The 22,879-nt window shown below is 36.8% G+C and overlaps 1 protein-coding gene across 1 annotated transcript in view; it reads right to left on the minus strand.

The window, feature by feature from the left end:
* Window positions 1-22,879, minus strand: part of cacna1ab (calcium channel, voltage-dependent, P/Q type, alpha 1A subunit, b) — a 149,966-nt gene that overhangs the window by 94,250 nt on the left and 32,837 nt on the right. Inside the window, exon 3 of the mRNA XM_067388832.1 lies at window positions 19,370-19,636. Coding sequence (XP_067244933.1) covers window positions 19,370-19,636 — 267 coding nt within the window. The remainder of the gene's footprint in view (window positions 1-19,369; window positions 19,637-22,879) is intronic.

The raw sequence follows: 22,879 nt of genomic DNA on the forward strand, positions 1-22,879 counted from the left end.
TCGAATTCAAAGTGTTATCAATATTATATATATATATATATATATATATATATATATATATATATATATATATATATATATACTAATGCTATTTATATATATATATATATATATATATATATATATATATATATTATATATATATATATATATATATATATACTAATGCTATTTAAAGCATTTAAAACAAAAATTACTGAAGCATGTGAAATTGCGTCTTTAACGTAATTTACCTCATGCAGTTAGATGACCTTAAAAGTCCATGCTGATTATATCAGAGATGGCAGAGAGAATTATTCATTCCAGTGTCTGTTTCGCTTTAAAACACGAACTCTGTCATATTCTGTCATTGTATCTGAAGAGCGCGAGCCCTCCCGCATCGTGCTGTTCCTGTCTGAACGGAACGTCGAAACATCCCACCGTTGTATGGCCAAATGATATGAAAACTATGTTTCTCGGCTCGATAAAGCAAACCAGCTTCTTGCTATGAAAGTTTTGATGGATGAGGATTGCAATCAAAGTAAAGACTATTGCGGTGACATACAGGAGTCGTACATGAAGCATGTGTGAGTCTGTTATATTTAGGGCTGGGTACCGAACTCGATACTTTTTAGGTACCGATTGAACTGCCTCGATACTACCGAGTATCGCAAAGTGTCTTGTCATTCGGTACCAAATTTCGGTACCTCAGAATGGAGCCGAGGAGAGGGGCGGAGAAATGCTTTCGCTGTCTCGTTGAGGAGCAAGTAACGTTGCGCTACATTGTTATTTATATCTAAATATATAAAACTATACGCGCGAGAGAGACCTTATGTGCGAGAGCGCGATTGAATCAACGGTTTCGTTTTCAGTTTATCTCCGAATGGACGGGTGAGAAACGGCTGTTTATGTGAGCAGCCGGTTCACTACAGATACTGTTAACAGAAAACAAAAGTGTAGCACTGCCTGCAGAAACAGCGGAACGCGCAATGTTTTTTGTAGTCTAAGCTAAGGTACAACACACAGCAGCTTTACATCAGCGTTCGTCCCTCAAGTCTATGGAAACACGCGACCTGTTCATGACAGGCTCGTTCGCCTGCACGAGCACAGGCTCTGCCTCTGGCTCCAGAACGCGAACAATTCTGCTGAAAAAGAGGTATCAGCGTCCTCCTGATACTGCGGATAATTTGCGGGTCGGGCCAAGTAATAAAAAAAAAAAATAACATTCAAATTAATTGCGGGTGGATGAGAGATGAATCATTAATGTGTTGATTTTAATAAAGGCACAGAACTCTTATTTCACGGTAAGACGCAACGAACTTGCGTCACTCTTACTTCCACTTTGATCTTGTTAATAATAATTAATTTTTTGAAGAACAATTGCTGAGTGATTTAAAAAAGAGCCTCACATACTTAATTTTTGCATTGAAAATTAAACTTTATTAAAACTATTTGCACTGATTTATTGTGTTGGGTAAATTTTTTTAATTTGTGCTTTTTTTATTCCCCGCAGTGGCTCAGGAGATGAGTCTTTGAGTCTGAAAAAAAGTCAACAAAGTTAAAATATAAAACCAAAGATTTTTTTGAGGTTATGTAATCTTGTTTAAACATATTTTATAAAACTGGTACCGAAAAAGGTATCGTTTAGGTATCGGTATCGAAGTCAAGGTATCGGTATCGTCTCGGTATCGAAAATTTTTGAACGATACCCAGCCCTAGTTATATTGATGCTTAAACAAATCATGTATGAGCGCTCTTGATGCACTGATCACACACTGTATTTATGTAAAGACACGTTTCAGTTCATTCACGTTGTTTTCACACACATTCAGGATAATGTTTGGATTTGTCCTGTGTATGTTGCTCTGTACTTTAGTATATATGCAGGTCAAGGCGGTTGGTTTAGTTTTTTTTGGCATCTCCATGTGGTCCTGTTCAGTATCGCAACTTGACTTGTCTAAAATGTAAACAAGCTCTTTGCTGTTGCACATTCTATACACAGTGAATTCTGAAACATTTTTATGGGCTGGAAAAAACAATTTTCACTTTAATCTGATGAAAACTAGGGACAATACATGAAACTGGAAAATGAAATATTTAGTTAATTAGAAATAATTAGATATTATCAAAAGGCTAAAATAAATAGTGTACTTTTGATGTTATCACTATTTGTACTTTAGAGCAGCCACACTATATATTTTCTTCATATATTTCCGGCATGAATACTGTTCACATTGGACTACATGCATTACATTATTGTGGCCAGGCACTGAGAGTTCTTTCTGTTTTATAGAGCTTCAGTATTGATTGGAGCAACAGCAAACGCACAATATGCCACCGAGCACAACCCGCTACAGTGAGGCTACATCAGCATTACTTGACTTAAACATATCAACACTTTTCTTCTCTTAAAGAAGCATTTGTGCAGTAATTGCATGTTTATTGTACTTCAGAGCTACAAAGTACTTGGATGTTATCCATTAAGAACTGCAAATGTTCAGTATTTCTTACAGTAATACATATTTCTCCATGTCAATACCCCTGCGTTGCGTGATCCGCAGAGAACACTGTAACATTTTGGCTCCCGGGCTGAACTGAGCTTTCTGAGCTTCAGCCAAGTGAAGCAAGTGCTGATGGGACTTGATGGAATGTCAATGGCCCAATGCAATCTGGGAGATCTACTGCGAACCGGTGGTGCGCACCTGCGTATGCGTGTGTATGTGTGTAAGGCGTGCATGTCAGCAAGGCCAGGCCCTGATAAGAGAGGCTAAAAGCTTGCAGTCTCAGCACTGTAACTTCTAAATTGTCCCAAGGGAGATTTAGGACCCTGGGGGTAAAGTCAGAGCTTGCACAACCCACCCTCCAAATGAAAAAAAAAAACCTTTCCCCAATCCACTTCTCATTTAGAGGAGTGAGAAAAATGCTTGGGTCAGAGGGAAAAGGACTCACGGATCAATGAGGGGTATTGATAAGTTAAGACTACAGCGCGTTTGTTGATAAGGTGTATCCGTGTTCTTAACAACCCACTGTGACCCACAATAACCCCAGTTATGAAGCAAAAAAAATATCCGTGTCTGCTTAACAGTAATATTTTACAGATTGAACTATTGATGATGAAAGATGTTGTATTCATTTTTATTAACAATTACAACAAAAAGGAAAAATAAAAATAAACATCTATCCTGAAAAAAATAACTATACTATTACTACAGTAATACTAATATCAAAATGATTTTTATAATATTCTATAATTTATTACGAATTATTTTTATCATATTTTGATAACCAGATTATCTTTTTCTATTTAAGGGGTCATGACATGGATTTTTTAAAATTATTTTAATATGATCCATGAGTTTCCCTTATAATGTTAATAAAGTAATACAAAAATTAATACTGTCCCTATGTCTGAAATTATCCTTTTTTTAAGTCAGTAAATGGCACTGTTATGATTGGTTAAACATCATTGCATTGGAAACAGTATCAACACCCACTCGCTATTGCACGTAAGTGTTTTGAAAACATCATCCATATAAAACCGTCATTTACAGACAAAGCATTATGATATCACTTGCTTACATTTTGTGATGCAGCTGATGTAAGATCAGTTAGCTGCTTCATCTTTCAAGAAAAGTTTCTTTGCAAACTCTCCATTACAGTGTGCCTCATTTATAATAGGCTTGCTGCTGTAGTCAGTGTTACAATGTGCTCGTCCGAACACCGATTACATAGCTTGGCCACAGCGGCACTGTTGTTTTGCTTTTTTATAGAAATAACCATTTAGTTCAGTTGGACAACGGACGCTAAAGTTATAAACTGAAAGCATCTGCTCTGCTCCATACAGCACGCGCTGCAGAGTCGCAACACAGTTCAGTCAGATTTCACTTATTACATGACAAGAGAGGGACTACTGACAAGACAATGGCGGAGGATTTGGTGCATAACAGATGCTGAGCATCAGTCAGTACCACCGCTCCCTATACACAGAGTCAGTGTGATCGCGAATTCGAAAGCAAAAGTTAAAAAAAAACATGCGCGCATTCAAAAGCGATTTCAACAGCTCATAAATAGATAGCGACTCCCTGATGCCCGCAAATTATAGGCCTATACTCAGAGTGGGTGGGGCCTATGGTGTGATGATGTATAACTATTCATCAATGCATTGCTCTGGAGGCAGTCATATGCAAAGAGCTTGATTAAATAAATGAGTCCTATAATACACCCGGCGCAATGCGACGCAAGGCGCAGCGCAAGTGTGTTTGCCAGTTTGCGTTCGGCGCCATTCGCGTTTTCCCATTCAGCGCCACGTCCTTAAATTAGTAAATGCATTTGCGCCAGTTAGTGCGCCCATGGGCGTGCTGGTCTAAAAAAGAGGTGTGTTCAGGCGCATTGCCGGCGCATTGCTATTTTAAGGAGCTGAAAACAGACTGTGCCATAGACCAACTCAAACCTGGTCTAAAGTCTAAAGTCAGTGTCACAATATTTTTTTGTTAGAGCGCGTTGGTAGAAACTGCGCCTCTGGCGCGTCCACAGTGCGCGTTGACTTTGCTTATTACACACAGGGATGCGCATCACACAAACATGCCAAATATTAAAAACAAAAGGATTACAGTGTAAAAGAATATTATTGTGTAGGCTACATAAATATAAAAATGTAATGATGAATAGTCATTGTATTAGAATTAGGCTACCTATTTTCAATTCAGCCTATTACTACTTATAAAGATGAACGAAATTGGCTAATTAATTGAACAATTGTGCCAATACACACACATATATATTAACTGACTCATTGCGCTGAGCTATTTGAAAGCCTGCATTTGCAAGCCCGCTTTAACTTTGTGCACGAGCAGATCGGTTTCTTCGCTTGAAAAGCGTTCAGCTTTTCCGCCAACAAATTCCGCCATGTAAATAGCAATCTGCCATGGCGCGAGCGCTTGAAGGGAATGGGAGATGACACTCTGATTGGTTTATTGAACGTTACGCCCATTACTCATTAAGAGAATAGGGACAACCCATTTCAAAAATGTGCCCCGGCGCACGGACCGTTTTTCCGTCGTTAAAATAGCAAAAGTGGATTTGGACACGCCCTGAGTGCACCTGCGCCGTGCGCTTTACACTTTGCGTTTAGATCGTTAAAATAGGGCCCTATGAGTTTATTCAGGGGAAACATAGTCTGACACACACACATACATACATATATTCTGTATATACATATTAGATTTTGAACTTATACACACATTCCAAACAAATGTTTCTCTGATGTTGTGCTTTTAGAGCTCCACATAGAACACAGTGTTAAAATGTCCTTACATTAATCAAACAGAAAATAAAAGCAGCTTACAGTGCAACATCAGGCAATGTCTAGATCTCCTAAAAATAATCAACAGTGCTTAAACAAACCACACACACACACACACATACACAGGTGTGGACCAGGCAGTGAGTCACCCTTGAATCATGATGGACACAGAATTAGCCACATTAGCTATTTACACTCTGTGTACTATATATGGAACCAGATCATCATCTTGGGGACTTGCCCCTGTGAAACCCTGTTTTCTCACAGTGGCCTATTTGCATCTCTGGAAAAAGGAAAGAAGTTTAACTTCTCTACTTCTCTGGCATCTTGAGGGAAAGACTGATTCCTGCATGTGTTTACTAAATGTCATTTAATCAAAGAAGCTTTGCATTAATTAACAACTTTTGTGCAATAAAAATTATTTATCGAAGTTGTAAATAAAAATGATTGGAGTAATTTGTAAATACTGTTTCAATCTTTTCAAACATTTAATTCAATGTGTTACTTGCAGTTTTATAGCAACTAATTGTGAACTTTACTAGCAACTTCTGAGTAAAAATTGTTTCTACGCGAAGTGTAGATATAGTTTGATGCTGGGCGTAAGATGCTAAGACATTGATAAGACCTCTGTCAAAATCTAATGCTGAATTTAATTTAAGCGATCATAATTTGAAAAATCATGAAATCATTAGTTTAGAAACACTACAGGATATGAGTGTAATTAAAGGACTAAGAGATTTCCCAACTGTCAAATGGTTAATTAAATCAGGGCTTGTGTCTTCATGCAGGAGTATAGCAGTAATTAAGAGGGCTCCATTTTACAACTTTGCAGATTTTTTTTTTATTACCATAATTCGCTGGATGCCTGAAGCACGGTGACCACAAGCTTGTCCCAGTTACTAGAAATAGAGTCTGACTGAAAAATTAATAAAAAAAAAAAAAACAGACAACTGACAGATAGAAGAGTGTCTGCAAAGGAGTTGAAAATGATTTAAACTACATTTTATGCTTCAAAATGTCACACAACTGATGATCACAGCTGAGATTTCTAAAATATGCTACTTTTTTAGTATGACTGCAATTTCAGCCTATTATATTTCAACACATTCATGGAGGGGTTCGAGGTTTGACCTCTGGGATCTCTAAAGACACTTGACACATATTGATGACTGTGACTGTTCCCATCAGAGTATTAGCTGCTGTCCATAAACATGTGCAACCAATATGTTTGGAAATAATGCCAACATCATCTTTAAGCTGCTCAACTGCATTTGAATACTTTATACAGATTATCAAGTACTGTGCCTGTTTAAACAAGGCAGTTTTGACAAGAAGATTTGCTAATAATCTTAAACAAACCTTTAAAGGGCTTTACAGTGCGAGCATTTCACTCGCTTTTGTGATTAAAAGTAGATCTGTGTGAACTGTAAAATGTATTTAGCAGCACGTGTGTGAATAAAAAGTCAGTTTTGTAAAATTTAAGGTCATAAAAAAGTCTTACATAACTAACTTAAACGGTATAACTAAAGTCTTAATTATCATTTTAAAAGGCCTTAAATTTGAGGCCCGAAAACAGGAATAGCGTTACGGTTTAATGTGATAATTTAATTCAATAAATATGGGCGCAGCACGTTCAAGTCAAAACGTGGCGCTGTAGCGCATTCTAAAGGCTCTAAAACTCTAATATAATACTTATACTTAAATAGTTCACTAATAAACCAGTTTATGGCTTTGATATTCTGATGTTTACGGATCTGAATAGTTAAAAATACTGATCCCAGCTTGCTGTGACCCATGAACTGCAGACTTACTGAAATCACTGTCCTCATTACCACTGTGCCCTCCAGCACAAGACTTAATCCCAGGTTACTGCAGGAAGACTGATGTAGTAATTAATGTACTGTAAAAACACATGCTAAATGACTAGTAACTACACTGAAGTGAATTCATTTTCACTGTCAATATTTGGACATTTTGAGCCAGTTTTTTTTTAAACAACATTTAAAGTTTCTCAAGCTTCTCAAGTTTATGTTCCAATTTTCGTTTTCAAGTAAATTTAACTGATGTTAAGGATGTTTAGCTATTTTACATGGAAAACCAGACAAATAAGATTAAAGGCAGAATATGTAAGATTTTTGGATTAAAATATACAAAAACTACAAGAACAGTCTTATATAATTTGTTGACTTGTGTACTTCCATTATCCAAGATGTTTCCAAGAATGTTTCAATCCAGAGAACTAAACAATTTTAACCAGGACACGGACTGTGTCCGTGCGTCCCCTATCAATGACATTATACCGCGTTACCCTCGATTTCCGGTTTTATTTTGCAGAAACCATGGAAACACCAAAGACGCTTTAATATATTATATGTTTTATTAGAGAAGGGAACAACTGTTTGGTTACATCTATAGACAGAAAACTGATCATTGTTATACAGCTCAACATGTTTAGTCTTATTGTTTGAATCTCGTTTTCTTGATTTTTTCACTATGCCTCAGAGAAAAACACTATTTTGTCAAGTGGCTAACATAGCATCAGATGCAGATTATTTTTAATAACAGAAATACTGAATTTTCTGTCATACAATATGTTTTAAAATTAATTGCATGCCATTTATCAACACAAGTCATCCAGCATTTATTAATATGATATTCTAATGCCGATCTAGCCTACTGCAGTGTGCAACAAGTGTCTCACAGCAGCTGCCAAGCGAATGCTCAGAGTAACGTTATAACATAATTTTCAACACCTTCAAATGTATCTAATATGATAAAACAGAGCTGCGTTGCCCCTCATACGCTTGACCAGAAGAAGCGGAAGTGGCGACTGTGGCATAATAAAAGTTCTGCTGCTCTCAAAGTGTGTGTCACACCCGTCTCTCATTAGCAATCGCTCCTGCGCTGCTTCATACTACAGCAATGTTAAAAATCTCATCCATGAACATGATTTCTGCCCAAGTCCCGTCGGATTCTTTTCTACTGGCTGTGAGGTGAAGACGACATCTACCATGATTCCGCGCTCAATCTCGGCGTCATCAAGCTACGCCTTCATTTTGAATAGGTAACCTCTACGGGCGAAAGAAAATTAGATTTTGCAGTGCATTTGGCTGATAACTTTCTCTAAACCATCTCCATTTGCAGTGCACTAATTGCAGGGTCACTCCTCCTCCATTAAGCTGGGGTCAAACACCCTACACATAGGCACAGCAATGGCAGGTGTCTAACTGTGCAGTTCATGGGCCACTCCTACCGAGGACTAAACCTGCAATCTTTCTGTTACCATCTTTAACCACTGGCTATCACCACCCTTCCCCTTTATTGTTAAGATGACAGTGGCTTGTGACCTCTCACCTCCACCTACACTGCCCCAACAAACACCACATGTACATACAATCAACTTGCATGTATCATACACATTGCTCCCTTAAGGATACATGGAAAGCTGATGCCTCTCTCTCTGTCTCTAACACACTTCTCCCTCTTAACGTCCATCTTTAGAAGGTATTGTATACTGCACTGAGTGTGTTTGCATCCCCTAGATAGTTCCTTCCATCTTCGTCTGTGTGTGCATGTGCAGGCTTTGTGTGCTACTGCAGGAACAGACCCACCGAGTTACTATGGTAACCAAAAACAGCTATATTAAGTCAGAATCAATAGCAATCATCGGACCATGGCGATCTTTACATCAGACGTGTGGTGTGTGTGTGTATCTGACTACAAACTACTAGCATGCATACTAATTCATGTATACATTATACATTCTCTGGACATCCTATTTGACTCACTGGAAATAAAATTTTAAATAAAATATTAGTGCTGTCAATCGATTAAAAAAATTAACGAATTAATCACATTTTTTCTGTAATTAATTGCAATTAACAATATTGGAGCTTTTATATTGTAATAATTTCACAGTTACTCTCCAAATTAATGTAGAAACAACTTAAAGACTGTATATTGTAAATATTTGTTTAATTGTTTAATTTCTTTGTTTTATAAATGAAGGCCAGTATCACTAATTCTGGTGTCTCTATTAAATTGATTTATTCTTAAACATTAATTATAGACATTCAACATTACAGTATCTAAATAACTACAGTATGTTTTATGAGGGCAAAAGGTCACTGTGACTTCTCACTAGCACATTCACTCTTATTCCAGTGGTGTTTGATCTATGAGAGGAGGCTGTCACACCAAATCACATGTTAGCTCTGTCAGAACACACCTACCTGGTCAAACCTGCATGAACACACAACACTGTATGCATAAATGGATGACTATAGTATTTGCAGGAAAGGAAAATCACAATGGAAATCTCTTTAAGATCTCAAAATGGTTCTCCTGGAGAACACCAAGATAAAATGGAAAGCAAAGTCTTCTGCTTCTCGAATTTTTCCTGAGATACTCCTTTAGTCTGACAAGAGAGTCTCAGACTGTGCTCAGATCTGCTATAAAATCTACAGCTCTACAATCTAAAGTCGGATTACCTTATGAACTCAAACATTTTATACTAAATACTTCCAAGATTTTTTTTTTTTTTAGCTGAGTAATTAATTTATAACTTTATACTTTTACTTTATGTATTGTAAACGTCTATTGTGTTTCCAATTTTATTTCTTTTTATTTAATGGAATTATAAGAAAAACAAAGCCGATACTTGTCTGTAATAACTTACACCTGAGCTACGATAGTGCAACCATTTGGGGGGGGGGACTTTATTAATTGGCTCTGCTTGAGCTGCAAATTTAATTCTTGCCAGAGTTTAACAAACACAACCTTTGTACATTTGAGGAAGAGAGAATTCTCTGAGAATGACAGAAGTATGAGAAAGGATGGCAGGTAAACATAGTAGACAGATAGACGGTCAGATATAAAGACAGACAAGATGAAAAAACAATCAATAGAACAAATGATAGATAAAATGATAGAATGATATTCAAATATAACAATTAATTGAAAACAATAGAGTGGAACGACATAGAATGATAATGAGAAAGACAGATAAATCAAAAGATAGAACAACACATAGAATGATAAAATGAACAATAGTAAGAAAGAACAAACTATAGAATGAACAAGTGTTTACAAAAGTACCAACTGCAAAACCAAGGCGGTACTGAAATTTTAAAAATGTGGCATTTTGAGCACTGTTCAGCGTATTTTTAAACACCTCTGATTGGCCATTGTGTTCATGCGCTCAACATACAGTATGTGTCTGTAAGTTGGGTACACTGATAAAGGCACAGGAGTGTTTGAAAGCACACAGAAGTGTTTGAATTTGAAAGCGTTTTGAAAGAGGGAGTAGGAGCATTTGAAAACAGATGTCTATCAGCGGACCGGTGTTTTAAAATGCTCCCATGTGTATCTGTGTAAGCGCTCGGTGAAGAGAGTCACGATTTCTATTTACAACATGTTTTTAAAGTGTTGATCATTATATCCAATCACAGACATATCTGATAAGCACGTGAACACAATGGCCATTCAGAGGTGTTTACGAATCCGCTCAACATTTTTAATTTTTTTTTAATTTCAGTACCAACTTGCTACCGAAGTCGGTACTTTTGTCAACACTAGAAGGAACGATGATAAAATGTTAGATAGAATGATAGAACAGAGCGATAGATAGATAGATAGATAGATAGATAGATAGATAGATAGATAGATAGATAGATAGATAGATAGATAGATAGATAGATAGATAGATAGATAGATAGATAGATAGATAGATAGATAGATAGATAGAAATAAAATGACAAAAAACGCTAGAACAAGAGATAGATAGAATGATAAAATTATGGAATGATGGATAGCATGATAAAATGTTAGATGGAATGACAGAGAAATAAAACAACAGGTAGAATACAGATAGAATGAACAACAGGACAAACGATGATAGCTAGACTGATAGAATGATAAAATGAATGACTGAATGGCAGACGGAATAAAATGAACAACAGAATGACAGATAGAAAGACAGAATGATGAAAAGATAGATGGAGAGGTAGATAGAATGATAAAAGGATACTGTATAAAGGTGATAAAATGATAGAATGATAGAATAAACGATAGAACAAATGATGACAGATAGAATGATAGATAGAACGGAATAGAAAGAATGAACGAACAATCAATAGGCTCTATTTTAATGCAAACTGATTTAAATACACAATCTCACCCAGTCTCTTCCTCCACCTCTGCTCATTTTTCTTCCTCCTCACCCTTGCCTCTCCCTTTTTTCCCTGCTCTGTCAGTTTCTCCCAAAGCAGCCCCTACTATAATGCCAAATCACACTGTCATCAGAATAATTATTATCATTACCCTCCCTTACATAAGCACTCCTATTAGTATCCTCTCATTAATGCAGTGTTTTAATCACAAAATAACAATTAGGCAGGATATCTATTTGATCGATTAAGGGCACAGATGAAAACATGGATCCTGACCAAGAACGGGGACAATATCACAGTACCTCTAGTCTCATTGAGTCATCCGAGGTGGCGGAGGGTTTGTTTTCTGCCACGTACTAAGATGTTCTTACAGTCGCATGGTTTTATAATGAGAGGAACATTAAGGAGAGGAGAGGAGCCAAAAGCGTACATGACAAAGAATCAGAAAATGCTTCACAGCACACTGTGATATTTAACAGGACTGCTCATACCCAGTGGGCAGAGAAACTCCACCGATATAAAACCAAGGCCAGAAACAGTGCAAACAGATTGTGGGATACCTGAGGCAAAGGCACTTTTCAGTCACATGGAAAAGTCCAGTGTAAATACCATGGGCACAAAACACACACAAGCCTGTAACATGAATAAACTTGCTACAAACATGGTGCCTGGTTTAAAGGCCAATAAATATCATGCAGATAGAACGCTTGGTAAAATGAGCGCAGAAAAGGTTGTTTTGTTTATTTAACAACAAAACCAGCAGCATCTGCTCCCTGTCTTCCTTTCTTCTCTATATCTGTCTCTTTCACTTTGCTGATCTCATCAAGCAATTGCACTCACAAACTTTAATATCCCTGTCTAAAACACATGAACTCGCTATTTGGCATCAGGCTGTGAAGACTTCCCATATGTTACATTGATTGCATCCCGATTCACATAATAAGATTCTTGAATACTATTTAGGGTGTATAGTATAAAAAATTGGGTAGCAGGGACTGAAATCACATGAGTCCTGATGATGTTTCAACTTCAAAATACATTCCTTTTCCTTAAAACATACAGTACTGTTCAGAAGATTAGGGTCAGTAAAGGCGCGGTCACATTAACGGACTACATTAGTGGAAAAAATGTCGATAGCATAGAGATGTATGAAGCACTTTTAAACCAAGCAGCTTTCTGTTGGTCAGTGTGGAGAAATCCCAAGACCAACTTAAACATGAGAACAATCTACATGGCTAACTTTTTCACCGTCAAGTCTTATGAATTCATTTGATTTCTTCCCTACTGTGATGTAAAACAGCTTATCGATCAAGAAAAAATGTAGGACAGGACAAAATTTTGTCAATTGGGAATTGATTGGTTTGTTTGATCGTTGTGATTTGCTTGCCTTGCCCGTTCACCGGTAAACACATCATCAAAGAAGAGAAGTGATGTCATTGCAAGAGAAAGTGGAAGAAATTTTGATAAAAGATTACAAGGGCACATGAATTAAAAAAGAATAACAATGATGTGAATGGATAAATCATTTATAATTAATACTCCAATGGCGAGTTTAAACTCTCAAGTCACATTCATGTTCGCATCAATTCAAATATGATGCAGTTACATAACTGATAAAGATGACTTGAATGGAATTGTTATAGTCATTTTTTGGAGCATGATAGCCTCGGTTCCTGTTATGAAAAAGCATCCTTTTTTGTTCTAACGAAGAAAGAGACTCAAACAGGTTTATAACAACATGTGGGCGGGTAAATGATTGCAGCATTTTCAATTTTTTGTGAACTATCCCTTTAAAGCCATTGATAAAAGTCGAACTATGTCTGTAACCATAAGACACAGTATACTAAAGAGCCATGGGAGCTCATAAGGTGAGACTTTCCTTACAGTGACAGCAGTGACACTAAGGCCATACAGCTACTCTGGACAACAGCCAATGGCTCACGTCCAACACATCATGCCAGACAATGGAAAGAACTCTTGAATCTCTCAGTCTCTCTCTGAATGATGAGGGTGATCTGTATCCATTGAAACACACATACACATACAAGAAAGGAATGTTCTATGTTCAAAGCAACTTAAGCTCTATCAACAGCATCTATGACGTTCTGACAATTACCATTTTTGTCTATTATTGAGCAACAGCAATGTAGTTGAAGTTTATGTCTCAAGGCACCCTAGGAGGTTTAAAAGCATTTATGCCGTCAAACTAGTTTTGTCAAATGTACTGACCGCGATACCAAGTTGGTACTGAAGTTAAAAAAATGTAACGCTTTGAGTGGATTCGTAAACACTTCTGATTGGCAATTATGTTCAAGCGCTCATCAGATTGGCTACAATGATCAACGCTTCAAAAACATGTTGTAAATCATGATGCTCTTCACTGAGTGCTTAGACCGATACACACAGGAGTGTTTGAAAGCACCGCTGATAGACGCCTGCTTTTAAAACGCTCCCGCTTTCAAATTCAAACACTTCTGTGTGTTGATCATTGTAGCCAATCACAGCCCTATCTGATGAGCACGTGAACACAGATGCCAATCAGAGGTGTTTACGAATCCACTCAGCGTTTAAAGCCTTACATTTTAAAATTTTCAGTACCGACTTGGTATCACTACAGCAACGCATTTATTTGATCAAAAACACGGTAAAAACAGTAATATTGTGAAATGTTTAATTTAACTGTTTTCTATTTTAACACATTTTAAAATGTACGTTACTCCTGAAATGGCAAAGCTGAATCTTCAGTGTCACATGGTCCTTCAGAAATAATTTTATTATGCTGATTTAATGCTCAAGAAACATTTATTATTATCATTACCAATGTTGAAAACAGTTGTGCTGCTCAATATTTTTGTGAAAACATTTTTTAGAATAGAAAGTTCAAAAGAACAGCATCTATTTCAAATAGAAATCTTTTGTAACACTTCAATGTGTTCTTGCTGAATAAGATTTTTTTTTCCTTTTGAACAGTAGGGTTTATGATCAAGATTATCAAGACAAGAAGATAACTGATACCCTAATTAATTTTGAGATTTGCTAAATATTACATTTAACAGTGTTATTAAATTACATTTAAAGATTCACACTAACTGAGCATGAGATGATGGCAAATGTCATTGTGTAAATGGGCAAAAATTAAAAACCCAAAATGTCTAATATTGTCCAATATGGTACTTGTACAGTATATCAATCATCTCTAGAGAACAATTAAACTCTTATATAAAATTCTAACATTTCACAGTCTCAAATCTGTTAAGATTCAACCAACTGCAACCTTTGGTCCAGCCAAGCATCTCAATGTGGTTAAGCAAAGCATTATGGGAGCTGCAAAAAGGTTATGATCCCAAAGCTTTCTTGGACTTACATCCTCCTAATAGAAGGGCAAATGCATCAGCAGGACAACAAAATTAATAATAATAAAAAAAACATAATTTGATATTCATAAAAAAGACCTTTTACCAGCAGAGAGTACCTAAAGGTTATGGCAATAAGGAAGGAAATGTCCAACTGAGAAGCAAAAAAAGAGCATTTCAATATGAATATGTGTGGGAGTGTGTGATAGAACTAAGAAGAGAGAAAGAGGGGAAGTGTGTATGTGTGTGTAAGAGGGTTACACAATAAACACTGTTATTTTGAAGTGCATTGTGACGTTTTCCTTACTCTTTCAGCACACATACACACACAGACCATTAGACGCTTCTTCTGCTCAAACTATGTTGTATCCCTTCAAGTCTGCACTGCAGCAGAGAGCCAGATTGTGTTCTCTAGCCAGAGAAAAGCAATGGATTTAGTGTCTGGTATCTGGTATGTGTGTGTGGGTGTACGAGTGTGTGCATGTATCCATTTCTTGTGTGTCTCTATGATTGCACACTGGAGCGTGAATGTCCCACATGGTGTGTGTGTGTGATGCCATAGGCTGGTGCTGAGTCCTGGCCAGGTTCCTTTTTCCTTTGGTCTCCCGAGGAGACTGATCCTACAGAACAGGTGTCACTGTTTTAGCTGCCTTAGTTCATGTGCATGTGCTTGCGTGTTTGATGCCACAGGCTGTGCCGCCCTACCAAGTCTCCACTCACCCAGCAATGATCCATCCACTGTATGTTACTGCTGATGCACAATCTTCATTCAGCTTGGACAGGAGGCCACAGTGTGAAACCAGCCGAGAAATTTACAAACTCCTGTTCTTCTGTTATAACACATTACTGCATCCATCCGTGCAAGGACTTACTATATTTGTGAACATGCGGTCATGTTACTAACATAAGGTAATGAAAGCAAGATTTAGTGTCACAAAAACAGGTCCAGGTCACATTCAATCACACCCCTTACCATAACCGCGAGTTTCAGCACACTACATACTACACTTGTGCCGTGTAACTCCCTTATGAGTGAACTTTGTGCTTTGTAGATTTGCAGACCTTCTTCATGCTAAAACAGCAGCATTATTCACTAAAGAAAGTTGAAAATGTAAAAAAAGCATAATAGGACCCTTTAGCTAAATATAGAAAATTAAAACTGAAACAAAAATAAACATTAAAAAATAATATTGAAAAATAGATAAATAATAAAAATGACAACAGCACAGAAAAATTTATACAAATGTAACGAAAATTAACATGAAAATATAAAATATAAAAGCTGATTCAAAATATTATTAAAAACTAAAATAATATAAATAATACTAAAATAACACTGTTCACTCCAATAAAAAAAGATGATAAATTATAAAAGAAAATATATTTTGTATAAATAAAAAAAATGTGAAATAGAACAATTCCCATAAAGAAATCTATTTTTGTACTAACACATTTTTATTTATTTATTTTTTTTTTTGCCATTTTGATGCTATTTTTCATGATAACTACCACCTTTTCCTCCAAAATTGATTTTAACATGAGACCGTTTTGCGTTAGGGTTAATGAGTAACTTTTCTATAAAGTACCTTAGTGGGTGCACGGCCCGGGACAACCTTTCCCATTCTCGATATTCATAATAGTGACTCTTACTTTTGCAATTTAGTAATTTTTTATTGTATTACATTTTAAAAAGTAGTAAAAATCTTTATCATCTTATATTAGAAGCAGTACAACAACTACTACTATAATATATAAATATATTAAGTGTATCTACTGTATGTAATTATGTATGTAAATCAATATTTTTTAATACACTATAATACTCTTTCTTTGCATTTAGGAAAAGGATCATTTAACAGGTAATGTGCTTAACTGTCATTCAAATATGTCAATATGCAATCAAAAAAACCTTAATAAATAACCTTAATAATCATAATATAATATAATAGCTTAATTTTATTTACATTCTTATATTTATCTTTTAATTCTGGGTGAGTTATGACCCACTAGGACTGATAAAACGGATCTTTAACTGTCATTTAAAAAAAAAAACTGATCTGTTCCTAAAATCAGACCATGAGCTTGGTCTCTATGATTCTATCTTTGGTCGAATAGCTACAAATCTGTTTCACTTGCATCATACACACACACATACACGTGCAAACACACATGTCCAAAGGGACAGAAATGAGTGTACCTCCCCAGATCACTCTTTTTCCATTCTTTTACCGTTTCCTCTCACATGCTCATGCCCAGTGAGTCCAACAGAACCCCAGGAAGCACCACCACCATACAGACAACAGAGAGAATGAGCAGATGGTCTGAGAGAATCAGAGAGAGAGAGACAGAGAGATGGCAAAAGGAAAGGGGAGGCGTAGGAGCATGAGAGTATGAGGGAATTTTTTTTTACTGGCACTCATACAAGCAAAGACCTTATAAACTCATCATTCCGACAGAGTATTTTTAAAACAGTCTAACACCTCTACCACCGCACTGTTTTACCAAACCATTAGCACTCAGATAGAAAAAGAAGTTATAAACAGCCAGCCAACACACTGAGCTAAGGAAACTGACCAATAGAAAAGTTTTGCTGCTGACGAAAACCAAATTGTTTCACAACAGCAGCCCTGTCCAGCCCTTGAATAACCATTACTCATTACATTACTACTTTCTAAACTCAACAGCAAGTTACATGTGACAACTCTCCAATTGATGGAGTATACATTAGTATTAGTACCCTGTCTTTCTAACAGTAAAGTTAATTATCATACACCTTAACACATGGCAGTTTGCCAATCATGATAGAGTCTCTTAAAGTTGCTATTGCATTGCCTTGATCCATGTCTTTCTCCAGGGAAGAGGAATAGTTTTGGCCTAGTCAACGTCCCAAAAGTTGCAGGTTCAATGTGAAAGGAAACTTTAATGATTCAGGGATTGTACTCTTTAAAGGGATAGTTCACCCAAAAATGAAAATTCTGTCATCATTTAATCACCCTCAGGTTGTTCCAAACCTGTATAAATTTCTTTGTTCTGCTGAACACAAAGGAAGATATTTTGATGAAAGCATGTAACCAGGCTGCTTTGGGGCACCACTGACTTTCATAGTAGGAAAATAAATACTATGGAAGTCAATGATGCCCCAGAACTGTTCAGTTACCCACATTCTTCAAAATATCTTCTTTTGTGTTTAACAGAACAAAGAAATTTATACAGTGAGTAAATGATTACAGAATTTTCATTTTTGGGTGAACTATCCCTTTAATTACTGCATCTCTTAGCGAGCCTTCAGTATATTCCAAGGAGACTTTTCTTGTAAAAAAGAGTTCTGCAAGTAACAGTTAATGTAATGAATTAATGGTAAATGATAGTTCACACACACACATAAAAAAAAAAATCAGGTTGTTCTAGATCTTTATGAGTTTCTTTCTACACAAAAGCATATTTTGAAGTCAAGGTTTTTTGTCCAATGAAAGTCAGTGGGGTCCAATCTTTTGTGTACTTAATGGAAGTAAATCATGACAGAATTTTAATTTTTTGTCTTCAAAATCAAAATGTAGTTTCTTACTGACTTCAAACTATCATTTGTCGCTATACCATCCGTTTTCACGTAAAGTACAATCGTACCGAACTCAATGTTTTACTCAAATGTGCTCATAGAGTATTGAAAGGCAACTTCATCTCTGTCCTTTTTTCCGCTCCACACTGCAAGGCTCCATTAAAGCTCATATGCTGACATCAGCAGCCCCCCTCCACACTCACACAGGCACTCAAACAGTCACTTGCACACTCCGCCAATCCCAACCAGCGGGAAACCACGCACACCCACGCAGCCTCAGGCCTCTGAACACAGACCTGCACACGTAACACATGCTTACACATGGATATGAAAACACATGCACATCAGGCTTGGCTCCGTAGGGGGGACAATGCGAGCCAAGCCCACCCTGGCAACCCTCTTTATTGGGGTAGTATCATGGTACTTTAAACACATGGTTTAAAAATACTCAAAGATGCTTTATAGAAAATGGAAAAGGGTGGGGTAAAATCTCCTTGATATTACAGAATTATTATTATAAAAACATTTATAGACTGGAAAAAAACATGTTCAAAATGTCTACATTAGCTTTGCTAAACAGTGTCGGCTCATCCAAAAAGAAGTCAATACTGAATTAATGATTTATCTTGGAATTTCATGCTACTTTAAGGTATTTCAAATAATACCATGGTATTAGCATGGTACTTGTCCCAAAATCCAAACCAAAGGGTAATACTTTTTTGTATGGCTTGAGAAACCAAAAGAAACTGGTACTGTTGGTCAGCATATCAAAATGATCTAAAACCAATGATAAATAATGAAATATATAAAAAAGCAGCTTTTAAATATAATTATTCATATCCTGTGTGGTTAATTATAATGATTTAGTTGAATAATTAACTTACATTATAGAGGTGTCTAGAAGGAATGGAGGCAACATCAAGCAGGGGCCAGTGAAGGAGCCATATAACATATTACAAATCTGTACCTGTTCCCAGGGGACCTCGCGTCTGGATTTAGTAAAGGATATGGCCATTCGGTGATCTTTTTGGCGTATTTTCGGATTATGTTGTCTTCACTGAAGAGAAACAGAGAGCGGTTGACCGTCAGGCAGTTCTGTCGGACCGGGATCGGGTTGTAGAGGGCCATGGTCCGGGCTCTCTGGGCCATCGATTGCTTGTACATCCTCTGGGCCCCTGGCGGGCCGCCCTGCCTGCTGCCGCCGCGGCCGGGTCCCCCCTGAACGGAGCCCCCGCCGCCGTACCTGGCCGGCACTTCGTCTCCGAACCGAGCCATTCTGTAGACACCAAACGCCAATCGTTACGAAGCAGCCGAGAAGGGGGTGAAGTCTCAGGGTGACAACACCACATTACACCCCATCCGCCTCAGCACAGAGCACACAGACATTCAGATATGATCTTCATGGCTAAGAAATGTCCATCATAAAGCACCAAACAAGATCAGTGGTTGGGGAAATGTGTGTGAGAGCGTGTCAGCGCCAAAAAGGGACTCAGATAACGCGATTGATGGATGGATAGATGGAGTAGGTCTTTTCAATGGTGCAGTCAGCTCAACAAATAGTCAAACAAATAGTCAAACATAAAGAGATAAAATGTCGACGAATTATCTTCCTCAGGAGGGTGGGATCCACATTTTAAGAAGTATTTCCCGTCTCAACTGCTCGGTGTGGCTCGTCTTGCCATTTGCAAGGTATACATACAGATCCTTTTAGCATAATTGCGTTAATAAATTACATGTAAATTAGCATCAACTATACGAGGTCTAATACGTCTTTCTAAGGAGTAGCATTCTTGTTTTGTTTTTTTTTTTTACATCCACAAGACAAAAATAGAATAGAAAAATGGTGAAAACCTTTTAATTATTAATTTATTTCTGTGGTATCCGCAATTTTTGGTATACTATGGCAATATTCAGACTCCCTTCCGCCAAACTCTCGAATTACACTCGCAAATGCAGACAACGGGGCTTCCCCAAAAAATCCACACCTCGGTGACATTTGTTGATTTTAGTAATTTAAGTTTATCTGCTTTTTTAGAGCCATATCGGTCCTATAGGGTGGGCGTGAGCGCGCGCTGGGAAAACAAAAAACACCATGTCAAGATATAATGATGATCTCTTGCGGTTTCTCCCTCAATTCCTCACTAAAAACAATTATCATCTATACTCCAGAACTCGTAGACAAATCCAAGACGCGAAAAATCCGACGTTGATCGTTGAAAGGAGCATAATCAGTTTTGGAGAGGAGCCGGAGCGCGTGGATTGAAGCTCGAGCTCGCATCTTCTGTGGTAACCGAGAGGAACCAAGAGGCACCCATCGCCTGAAGCCCCCCAAAAAAGCTCCGCCTCGGGATTTTTTCTGTCGCCTCAGTGGACGACAACCGATTATTTCGTCTCTAAAAGTTTTATTTTTGGCGGAGAAAACGAAACGGAGACGCGGGGTCTCGAGCGCAATCCTCCTCAGATCAGCTGGCGGGTTTAGAGCATCTGATCAATTTAACGCTCGTGCTCAAGCCTTGCAGCACATGACGCGCGTCCCCGTAGCGATTCGCTTATCCTCCAGCTCACTCCTCCTTATGACCAAGACAAGACTCAACCGAGCACTGCGTGCCATTTTGCTTCTTCTTGCAAACTGTGTGAGACGAGACATTATCCAAACGCGATGGATGGATTCATATCTCTCAATATGTATTGTGTCTGAGTCATACACCTTGCCGGAAGAGGGAGTGTGTACTTGTTGACCAAGTATGGGGACTTTACAGTGTCCTTATTACACATATGAAATGTTACTATAATTAATCACACTGAATACACTGAAAATTGTGTTACATTTATGCTTAAAAAATAAACTGTGCTTACATGAAAATTACAAACATTAGCATTTTGGAAATTGTATGTTTTTTGTAGGTCATTACAGTTTAAAATGTTCATCGTATGGAGCAATTTAAATATGTAAATGTACACATAATAAACGTGGTGGTACAATGGAATACACATTTTGTTACAGTAGCATAAAACACCATCAGGAAACACTACACACAAAAATAATGCTATAAACATTAACTAAACAATATGAATGAAACATAAAACACTCCTTTTCAAAAAGTTTGGGGTTAGTGAGTTTTTCTTTCTGTCTTTTTTTGCATTGTTACAAAAAATATTTCAAATAACTGATGTTCTTTTCTATTTATAAACAATCCTGAAAAAAGTATGTATTAATCATGCTTTCCACAAAAATATTTAGGGACCCACTTTATGTTAAGTGGCCTTAACTACTATGTACTTACATTTAAATTAAATTAATCATTTGATACAATGCACTTATGTAATTAATTTCTGTAATTACATGTATAATTACACTGTTGACCCATCCCTTAACCCTTACCCCTTAAACCTACATATACCACCAAAGCTTTCCCTAACCTTACCCGTATCCCACCTCACTAGCAGCACAAGTGTTTTGCAATTCAATATGAACCCAATAAGTACATTGTACTTATTTTTGATGTAAGTACATAGTAGTTAAGGCCACTTAATATAAAGTGGGACCATATGTAGCAGCACAATGGTTTTCAACAATAATAATAACAAATGTTTCTTGAGTAGCAAATCAGCATATTAGAATGATTTCTGAAGGATCATGTGACACTGAAAACTGGAGTAATGATGCTGAAAATTCAGCTTTGCATCACAGGAATAAATTACTTTTTAAAACATGTTCAAATAGAAAACAAACAGTTATGTTAAACTGTAATAATATTTTTACAATATTACCATTTTTGCCTGGTGAGCATAAGATACGTCTTTCAAAATCATTAAAAATTATCACCGACCCAAAACGTTTGAACGGCCGCGTTTACTATATAACTAATTAATAAGAAACAGTTTAAAAAGCAAAAAAAAAAAAAATGTGTTAGTTTACACAGAATTCTGGGAATGTCCTTTTGCCCATAAACTATAAGGCAATTAACTTTTTATTTATTTTAAATTTATAATTTTAACATTTTCTTTTACTTTAAAACTATACAATGTCTTATAAATATTTAAATATAATTTAAAAATTCTCACTAGCTTTATGAGGTAAATTCCACAGTTTTTTCTTACATCGTTTTGAAATAAAATTAAATGTACTGTCCTTTAAATATGATTTTTTAAAAATATACGATTTTTTTGCGTATATTGTAGATAACTTACAGTACAGTTAACCAGTAACACGTTTTTACATAACATTGCAATGTGATGCTCTCTGAACAGACAATTTGTCAGCCTGAAAAGACACTCAGGAGAGAGTGTGTGTCCTAAAAACACTCTGCTCATATCATGCCCATCTGTCCACCTGGCACCAGCCTCTGAAATGCCTTTGGTTGCTAATTCCCTGGGTTTACTCTCCAGCTAAACTTGCTGAGAAAACGTGTCCGATTTCCATCAGAAGACAGCTGGTGGCATACTAAAGGGCTGTGAACTGAATTTGGAAATGTTCTGTTTAAAGAAAATCACAATATTTGCAGTAAAAAGCAACGAG

This window comes from Chanodichthys erythropterus, chromosome 6, assembly GCF_024489055.1.
Source record: "Chanodichthys erythropterus isolate Z2021 chromosome 6, ASM2448905v1, whole genome shotgun sequence".
Lineage (NCBI taxonomy): Eukaryota > Metazoa > Chordata > Actinopteri > Cypriniformes > Xenocyprididae > Chanodichthys > Chanodichthys erythropterus.